Below are 10,820 nucleotides of genomic sequence, written 5' to 3' on the forward strand. Positions count from 1 at the left end.
CTAACATTTCTTCTTCTATTGTGGTCTTTAAGACAAACATTGATTTGCCTGCTTTAATTTTCCACTTCCGCAAGACGCCGTTAGCATCTTCCGCTGCCGGTTGTGTAACTTCACTACCACCGACAACCTCCCACAAGTCTTGACCTTGAAGGTAAGACTCTATACACGTTGCCCACGTGTTATAGTTTTGGTTGTTGAGCTTCTTGATTCCTCCAACAACTTGAAGATCACCCATCGTATCGGCAAGACTTTGACTACACCGAACAAGCTTGAGTGACTACCGTGCAGAGTAATACACTACTCTCGACACAAAGAAGCTCCCTCTCAAGGTTTGTGATAACCCCAGCAATAATCTCAAGAAATTTTTTCTGATGTGGAAGATCAGTCAAAACTGCAACCACAGAGCATACTCGGAATTTCAAGAGACTTTACAACCAATGCTCTACCAAGAACGATCCCTGACCGACTTGGCTCTGATACCAATTGTTGAATAAGAAGAGTATCCAAGATAACTCTAATGATCCCAAGAAAAAGAAAATAGAGCACACTCTTAAAGAAAGCTCACAAAACAAACTAATTAGCAAAGCTTTTCTTATTTAGCTCTAGGCTTTGTTTTTCCTTGGATGATTTACAATGCTTGAGGACTTGGGTATTTATACCAAACCAAATGAAAGCTACACCACACACTTACTTCACCTACAACATCCACCTACTTCACCTACAACCTCCACTTACTTCACCAACCTCACACACTTACTTCACCAACCTCACACTCTTACTTCACCTACAACATCCACCTACTTCACCTACAATTGACATTGATTCTCAACAACGGACTTATGCAGAAGCTTGCTATGGAGGCTTTTGAAGTTGCCATGGTGAGTATAATAAGGGTTGTACTTGGCGCAAGAGTAACTTAATGCCCTTTCAATCATGTGTGGAACATTAGCCATGTCTAATTTTATATGTCAACTGTCGATGATCTAATTTGGGGCATCCAAAATTGCACATAAAATTGCACTTAAACAACTTTTGGCCATTGCAATTTCTCAAATAAAGTTGGCATGATGAGTAGTCATTTGCAGCATCAAATAAATGAGTTCCATTATTTGCCTACACTCGATCTATATTGTTGTGATAAATAAGCGTAATCTAGTCGAATTAATTGGATAATGCCGATATAGCATGATAACAGTAATAATGGATACCCCAATGCAGCTTGAACTGTTTTTATCGGCAAATGTTGACTTACCAAACTGTCTGAGAACATAAAATGTGTGGTTCCTACATACCATGAATCTGAGCCTTCGATTAATGCCTGATTTTTATATTCATATTATGGTAATATAGACATCTGACGATACAGATTTGTCAAGATAACGTATTTACTGTTATTCTATAGGTAAATAATGTGGACAATTATGAGAACCAACTGTAGGTTATTTTCTTGCATTTGGAATTTCTCACATCCAAAATTTGAAACAATATTTATGGAAGTAGGTAAGGACTAGTGCCCGGATTGTGGAAGGGGATCCTGGTAGGGTAATTTGCAAGGAAGCAGAACGAGTGAAGCCAGCGGCTGTGATCCTAGGTACCAGAGGCAGAGGATTCATTCAAAGGTACCCTTCCTCTCTCTCTCTCTCTCACATAATTCATTTACTCACTTTATTGCTGGGATTTCTTCAGTGTACTACAAGGAAGTGTGAGTGAGTATTGCATGCGCAACTGTAAATCAGCTCCGGTTGTAATCGTTCCAGGAAAAGGTATTATTTTCCATCTTATATGTGAATGGAACCAGCTTAAAGTCGATTGCACATAACTTTTTTTTGAAACATAAATATTTGTATCTTGAATTGGCAGAAGCTGGAGATGAGTCGATGATCTAGTTAGCGGAGCTCATGGTATGTATAGAACAGTTTGGCCCTTGTTTAATGCTGTGCAATTTCTTTTAGTACCTTGCTGGATTATCTGGACGTAGTTGTTGGACTTGGTATGGTTGTAAGACTAATAATCAACCTACTGTAAATGGTTATTCGGATGAAATGGTCAAAATGTAGAAAAAGATATGTGGGCTGAAAAGTATATTTCATTGCTACGTGATTAAGAATATATACAATTACATTCCTTGCACAACAAGGTATTATCCCTACAAGTTAGGAATACAACTACAATTAGGATTACAATCATATCTAGACTCTAACTATGTTTCTACTTATCTAACACTCCCCCTCAAGTTGGAAAGTGGATGTCAAGAACTCCCAACTTGCGTAACATAGTAAAAAACTTTTCCTTCCCGAGAGGCTTGGTGAACAAATCTGCCAATTGGTATGCCGTACCAACATACTTGGTTTCTATAGTGCCATCTACAATCTTATCTTGTATAAAGTGACAATCCATCTCAATGTGACGAGTCCACTCATGAAAAACAGGATTAGCAGTTATATGTAATACTGCTTGATTATCACAAAATAAAACGGAAGGACCATCTAAAGGAATGTTCAAATCCTTCAACAAAAACCGAAGCCAAATTAACTCACAAGCACCTGCCATAGCCCTATATTCTGGCTTAGCTAAAGAGAGTGAAACAATTTTCTGTCGCTTCGTCCGCCATGAAATCAAAGAATTTCTCAAGAATACACAATACCCAGAGTCGAACAGCGAGTGATAAGACAACCAGCCCAATCAGAGTCACAAAATGTAGCTAACTTGGTTTGGTTGTCAGAACAGAATAATAAGCCTTGACCTGGAGTAAACTTCAAATAACGAACAACACGAAGCGCAACATCCATATGAGGTACACGTGGCTCGTGCATAAACCAACTCAAAACATGCACAGGATAGGTGATATCCGGCCTATTAAATGTCGATACTTTCAGGATCCTTGAGAAGTTCTCATTTATTAGATAATTTTGTATCATCCATAGGAAGACTTTTATCCAGAGATAAGACTTCAGAGAATCAATGGCACTGATGTCATTGCCTATAATCACAATATCATCCACATCAATGAGCAAGGCTGTGAAAAAAGTACCGGACTTTCTGGTGAATAGTGAATAGTCAGCTTTGGATTGTTGAAAACCAGCGGAAAGAATGGCACTAGTGAATTTGGCAAACCATTGGCGAGAAGCCTGCTTGAGACCATTAAGGGACTTATGAAGGCAACACACAAGATTCTCCCCCTATCGTCGAAGACCAGGAGGAGGAGACATATAAATTTCCTCATGTAAATCACCATGCAAAAAAGCATTATTAACATCAAGCTGATGAAGAGACTAAGACTGACTAGCGGCAAGAGCAATAAGACAACACACTGTAATCATCTTAGTAGTAGGAGAAAAAGTGTCATGATAATCAATACCTTCAGACCGTGTGTAACCTTTAGCAACTAAGCGAGCTTTATAATGCTCAGTGGAACCATTAGAATTATACTTTAGTTTGTACACCCACTTACAATCAATGGGAACTTTGCTAGGGGCAAGGTAGTCAAAGTCCAAGTACCATTGGCATGTAAAGCTTGAAGCTTCTCATTCATGGCACGATGCCAACTAAGGTCGCTGGCAGCCTCGGCAAAGGATGATGGCTCCACTTTTCGACTAACAGAGTAAATATATGAAAGATGTTTAGGAGAGTAACAGATGTAAGAAATAAAATTACAAAGTGGATATCGCGTACCTTTTGCAGAATCAGGTTGCGAAGTCGAGGATTTGTGTGGTGGCAGAATCACCTGCGAACAAACGTAGTCTTCTAAATAGGTTGTGGATTTACAGGTACGGGAAAAAGTGTGTAGGGTGTGGGGAATGTCAGGATGAGGCGTGGGCTGGGAGATGAGGGGTTCGTGGGTAGTTGGGTGGAATCCGAGTCAATATCGGTGGAAGGAGCAGGTGAGGTAGGAAGTGTAGTGGTGGGAGGATGGACAGGTGAGGTGGCAGCATGGGAAGAGGGCATGGAAGTGGAGGTGGGTGAGGTGGCAGTATGGGAAGGTGGCGTGGTGTCAAGAGGTGGTGGATAGGAAAGGTCCAAATGAGAGGGAAGAGGCAGTGTAAGCGTGGGGGATGAGGTAGGGGTGGGGTTAACGGCAAAAGAGAAGGAATCTTCATGAAAGATTACATCCCTACTGGTCAGAGTGCGGTGAGTGTCTAGGTCATATAGTTTGTATGCTTTCTGTCCATGAAGGTAACCAAGGAAGATGCAATGATGGGCCCGAGGGGAAAATTTAATGGTGGGAATAATAATGGTGGCATAGGCTAGACAACCAAAGACACGGAAGTGGTCATAGGTTGGTGTTTTGTTATGAAGAACCTCAAAAGGAGATTTATTATGGAGAAGATGGGTAGGGAGATGGTTTATTAGATAAGCAGCTGTAAGAACACATTCACCCCAAAATTTTAGGGGAAGATATAATTGGAAGCAAAGGGCACGAGCAGTTTCAAGGAGGTGCCTATGTTTTCATTCAACAATGCCATTTTGTTGAAGGGTATAAACACAAGAAATTTGAAAAAGTACCCCATTGCCTGAGAAAAAATTACAAAGAGAAAAAAATTCGCCTCCATTATCAATACAAATGCATTGGATTTTAGTATGGACTTGGGTATTGACATAAACAAAAAATCCTTGATTAATTGCTAAGTATCTAATTTATGTTTCATGAGAAAGACCCATGTAAAGCAAGAAAAATCATCCACAATGGTTAAAAAATAACGAGCTCCGGAAAGGGAAGATTAATGATTCGGGCCTTAAATATCACAATGAATTAAAGCAAAAGGAAAGTCGTTGAAATTGAACTTAAACCAAAAGGTTGACGAGTTTGTTTCGCCAAAGGACAAACATCACAAACATGACTAGAATCAAAAGAACAATTAAGAAAACTAGAAGCTAAAGCTTGCAAACGAGTAGATGAAAGGTGACCAAGGCGTTTATGCCATAGGGAGGATGGGATGTTGATGATGTTGCAGAGAAGGTGACAGGTGGGGATAGAGGAGGCAAGGGCCACGAGGTAATATAGATCGCCACATCGCTTACCCACACCAATCATCGCCTTCGAAACCAACTTCTGCAAAACACACAAAGAAGGAAAAAAATGTTACGCAACACGATAATCCATCTGTAAGCTTACCAACCGATAAAAGGTCCACTTTAAAATTAGAGACGCCTAAAACATCTCTTAAATTAACCGAGGAATTTAAACGAAGAGTACCAGGTAGCACCACTAGGCAAAGAAATAGATGGCAAATGTGAAGCAGAAGTGTTAACTAAACATGAAGCGGAAGAAGTAATATGATATGTAGCTCTGCTTTCAAGGATCCATTGACTATGACGAGAAGCTACAGGTAACAAACCTTTGGCAAAGTCATCACTGAAAACGGCATGGGCCTGAGGAGACGAAGAAAAGTCTGCCGTGTTAGTCAGGGTAGCAAGGACACGGGAATGTTGTTCGGCTGAAATGTGGGGCATTGCAACCTGGTCTGCAGTGTTAGTCATGGCAGCAAGGACACGGGAATGTTGTTCCGCTGAAAAGTGGGGCATTGCAACCTGGTCTGCAGTGTTAGTCATGGCAGCAAGGACACGGGAATGTTATTTGGCTGAAAAGTGGGGCATTGCAACTTGTACATCATGCAAATTGGGTTGTCCTTGCTCGTGATGGACTGAGGGAAGGACAGTAGCATTGTGGGCCTGAGGGCTATTGTTGGGCCAAGCACTAGCATTGTTGGTGCTACGTGCGGGATTGGCAGCGCCATTGCTGTGTGAAGAACCAGTAGATGCAGTGGGCATGGAGGAGCGACGGGGTGGCCGCCATGGTTATCCATGAAGGGGATGACGAACAAGGTAACTGTGAAGTTTGTGACAATTTTTGCGGGTGTGAAAGTCATAGTTGCAATAGGTGCAGTAGAGAGGAAGACCGTCGGAGGAAGTACGGAAAGAGCCACGAACTTCCATGGCTACAGCTTGGTCTGCAAAACAAAGGGAGCCTAACGAGAGCTGTTTTTTAGCCTGAGAAACAGAGGAACAAGCTTGGCAAACAGTGGGAAGAGGGTTTGTCAGAATAATCTGGTCCCGAACGGCGGAGAAAGACTCATTAAGCCACATGAGGAATTGCATAAGCTGCTGCCTTTCGTTTTAGATGCCACAAGAACAGGTGCAGTGTTCGTTGTACGAGGCAAGTTCGTCCTAAAGGCCTTTAAGGCGAATGAAATAGGCGAAGACGGATGAAGTACTTTGGGAGATGGTGGCGAGTTCGCAGTTGAGTTGGAAGATGCGGGGGGCGTTGCTTTGGGAGAACTGTTCGCGAAGGTCATCCCATACGACTTTGGCAGTGGTGGAAAGAGGACGGACTCGGCAAGATTAGGCTCCAAAGAATGAAGGAGCCAAAAAAGAATCATGTCGTTACAGCAACGCCAAGCGGCATGAGTATCAGGATCCTCGGAGGAGGACGGCTCCTTGATATCACCATTAATAAAACAAAGTTTGTTCTTGTCGCTCAAGAAAATCTCCATACCGCACTCCCAGGTTGTATAATTATCTCCATTCAATTTTTTGGAGACAAGAACAAGGTTAGGGTGATCAGAATGGTGAAGGTAAAAGGGGGTACTACTATCAGAGTCTCCCATGATGGAAGAACAAGAACGGTAGAAGAAGGCTGCCGAAATTTTTTAAAGAAAAGCTAGGGTTTTGAAACCTGCTCTGTATACCATGTAGAAAAAGATATGTGGGCTAAAAAGTATATTTCATTAATATATGAATAAGGATATATACAATTACATTTTTTGCACATCAAGCTATTATCCCTACAAGTTAGGAATACAACTACAATTAGGATTACAATCATATCTAGACTCTAACTATGTTTCTACTTGTCTAACAAAATGCATAGCAATGTTTACGCTGCAGGTATTAATCAAGATCTTTGATTATTTAGATTTTCTCCAAGTGTTGCCTCATTGTTTGATGTCTTAAACTCATTTTACGGAACAATGTGAACCAGCAGATTCTGCTGGTAAAAATATAGAAGACTAATCATGTTAGTATTAAGATGAGATGGGATTCTCACTAGTCACTCCTTTTATCACTGTGTTCGGAACTTTCACTTGGATCTTTTCTAACCTCAACAAGGAAAGATTCTTACCTACATCTTCGGATAGATCCCCGTTAGTATGCGACTCATCGGACTCATGGGGATATATCCCAATGATACATGAGATTCTCTCATCAATTGTGTACCCAAACGTAAAATTACCGAGATCACAATTAAGCTAGTTTTATTTTGAAATTATACATCATATTATCGTAGAAGTATTTACACAAAAACTGATATAGGCTCAGTGCTAATCCCATTTGCCAATACACTCTTCACTTATAACTAGGTAAACTCGCGTGATGAATGGTATAGGAACAATGCTGTATAAGATTTAGCCCAATTTGGGTCGCTGGTTTTACAATGTAGAAGGCCTCAAGCCTATGAAGATATTATAAGGAAATTATAAAAACCCCCTTCCAAACATTTTTTTTCTTCAGTCACCCCTACAAGTTTTCCATTTAGCTCATAGTCTCTAATTTGAAAGCTGGGTGCGCAATTGTTGAAGAATGCTCAAATAAAATATGCAAGTAAAACAGAGAAAGTTTCGGGGAGTAACTTTTGTAACTGGGGAGACCAAAATTTTTGGGCAGAATAGCCAGGAAACTAGCAATTATCGAAGACTTTTAGGTAGACCTGGCGTTTGTGTCGTGTTTTTCGTATTCGTGTCGTTTTTGTGACATACCCGATATCTTAATGGATCGTGCCGTGTAACATCCGTTAATATTATTATGTAATATGATTTGACCTGTTACCTGTAAAGAAAATATATTTAAAATCAATAAATAATGAAAATTTAAAATTGAAATTCGGTGAGTAGAATAAAGCATAAACAACAATCGACCGTTAAATTTAAATATAATATTTATGGATTATGGTGTCGGATTTTGGAGTTGACCCTTCATGAAAGTTGTATAGTTTGTTATTACAAGTGATTGTATATATTTTTTTATATTTTTTCACACTCCTACAATAATTATTATTATTTTACACTATAATAAAAACACTATTCATGAGGTTTGGAGGGTTTTTAAAAACTTAAACGACCATTTACCATCGTCTAAGTGTAGAAGATGTAATCACGAGCATTTATATATGCTTTCATATTTTTTCAGTCTTGTAAATTAAAGATTATGAATTTTATTTATTTTGAACTCCCTTAAAAAATATTATTCATGAGGGTTTGTATGGTTTTAAAAATTCAAATGACGATGTACCCATCCTCAAAGTGTAGAGGATGCAATTTCATTGGTTAGGGTTTTGTTCAACAATGGAGGGTGGGAGGGTTTTGATAGTTGAAAAGGTAAATAATACGCTAAAAGTGATTTGGGGTGTATTTAGAATTTTTTTTTTTTTTTTAAAACCTAATAAAGTCAAAATTGTCATTGCGTAATAGGATAAATTAGTCATTTAATATTAAATTTTAATGTTGGGTGCATTCAACATTTTGTGGGGTGCTAATATAAAAAGCCATATGAAAATATAGGTAGATTATTACAACCTGAGGATCCACTATGAAAATATGAAAATATAGGTAAACAAAATGGATGAGGATACTCTCCGGATTCTCTTTGTGAAGATATCGAGAATCATTTTGTCGTATATCGTACGGTCAATTTTTGTCAAGTACTGTTTGTGTTCAATTTTAAATAAAATAATTCAAAATTATTTTTGGCCGCAAGATGACAGAGAAACGGATACGATGAAGTGATTTCCAGGATCCTCACAAAGATAATTCGGATAGAATCCTATTCGGTATTTTATGAAATAAAAGAAAGCATCTTTTGGTTAAACCCTGGACCTCTACATACAAGCCCAACAATGGAGTGGGCTACACTGTAGAAAAATTCTTTGTTGGTAGCGCGAAGTGATTCTCGCACTCACTCATATGTTTTATTTTGTTCCTTGATTATCTTATTTATTAAATTCAATAGCTAGGGAAAATACAATAGTGTAAGAGGTAAAAAAAAGTGTGCAGAATTCACTCTCCGCGATAATTTGTTCTAAAATAAGAGTAAAAAGGGGAGTTTTAGAAAGATTTATTCTTCTGGTTAGAGATCAAGTAAAATGTCATTCACTAGCTTGTTTTTTCAAATGACAAGATAACAAAAGTAAATTCATATAAACTTCGGGGAGAACTGAAACATCTTCCACCAGCTTGTTGAGTGTTCACATTTGTTATCGTTATCCACCTGTCACAGTTAACCATTTCCTGAAGTCCTATACATGGCAAGCATTTTGGATTCCTCTTGTCAAGAAAAAGACAGAAAATTTGGGAGCTCTGATAAGCTCCAAACAAATTTTTTAGAGCTGCACTGATATTTTTTTTTTTTTTTTTTTTTTGAAATTCAAGTACGGTATTCATTTCATAATGGGAACAATGTACAATTAGAGAAAAGGGTGCTAACAGTGGGCCTTAATAAAAACCTTCCCGAGAAACAACCCAAATGAAGGGAAAAAGAATGTCCCGCACCAACAAACTTAATAATTAAAACTATCCTTCAAAATAAGATCAGAAATTATATGAGGAGGGTCCTCAAACCAAGAAACGGAATGTTCCAAAGTTAAACTAAATCTAGCTAACCGATTAGCCATTGTATTGGCATCTCTTCGCACAAATTTAGCTTTCCACAGTTGGAAAGATTGCAGGATCCGTCTGGTGACATCCATCAAATGCGCAAATGGCCCATGATTAGCGCCAAATTATTTTGAATTGTAGCTATCACCAATAGTGCATCTCCTTCCAATATCACCTGTTCAGTCTGCTATTGGTAAGCAAATAAGGCAACTTCACGAGCAGCTGCAATCTCCGCAAGCATTGGTGATGCAATACCAGTCAACTTCAAAGCGGTAGCTGCTATACAATCCCCAGCTGCATTCCTGATGATCACGCCAACGCCTCCCACTGCATCATGTTGATCCCATGTACCATCGAAATTACATTTAATCCATCATTCCTCCGACTTCCTCCATTTCCGCACATTGGCAGCTTTGTTATCCGATTGCACCTCATTCCACTTCTTAAACTCCAACAACCAAGTGTAAGCTTGCAGTTGGATTTCCTATGGTGGTAAAGCCAAGCCCTTCCAAAGCATTGCATTACGAGCATTCCAGATATTCCAAAGCAAAGCAAGCGCGAAATCAAAGCTCTCTCTTGAAAGAGAATAAGCCAAGCGAGCGAACCATTCTTGTAACCCAACCTCTCTGTGCCGCATAGTTTGTAGTCCTAATAGGCTTGAGAACCATGTCCGCCGTTCGAGAGCAATGCAAGAGGGCGTGTTCAATCATTTCAAGTTCGTTATCACAAAAGAGACAACAATCATCCATATGTACCTTAAATTGACTCTAGTCGGCAAAGCTTTCAAACAACCCCTCCAGATACAAATTTTGACTTTACCTAGTACCTTAGCACGCCACAAAGCCTTCCACAAAAACTTGATATCCGTCGTCATCGTTGAACTGATCGGTACATCACCACAAATTTCACTGCAAGTTCGAGCAACGAAGTATGCACTCTTAGTCATAAAATTTCCTTTGGGGTCTTTAATCCAAATCAACTCATCAGGTGGACTAAACAAACTCAAGGGAATGCTCATAATAAGGTTGGCCTCTTCTTCAAAGAACATTTGAGATATCAACTGCGTATTCCATCAAACACAATCTGAGTCCACCATAAGAGATCTCACAGTAAGCTAGGATGTACTCCTACCGGTAAAGGACTGAGCACTTTTGCATAATTATCTCACGGTAG

General features: G+C 39.4%; 1 protein-coding gene across 1 annotated transcript in view; it reads left to right on the forward strand.

Annotated features, from left to right (window-relative positions):
• LOC137725037 (uncharacterized) overlaps positions 1-1,886 on the forward strand; it is a 5,756-nt gene extending 3,870 nt beyond the window's left edge. The window contains exons 3-6 of the mRNA XM_068463646.1: positions 824-878; positions 1,501-1,619; positions 1,687-1,763; positions 1,861-1,886. Of these exons, the coding sequence (XP_068319747.1) occupies positions 824-878; positions 1,501-1,619; positions 1,687-1,763; positions 1,861-1,886 (277 nt within the window). The remainder of the gene's footprint in view (positions 1-823; positions 879-1,500; positions 1,620-1,686; positions 1,764-1,860) is intronic.
• The last annotated feature ends 8,934 nt before the right edge of the window (positions 1,887-10,820 follow it).

This window comes from Pyrus communis, chromosome 2, assembly GCF_963583255.1.
Source record: "Pyrus communis chromosome 2, drPyrComm1.1, whole genome shotgun sequence".
NCBI lineage: Eukaryota > Viridiplantae > Streptophyta > Magnoliopsida > Rosales > Rosaceae > Pyrus > Pyrus communis.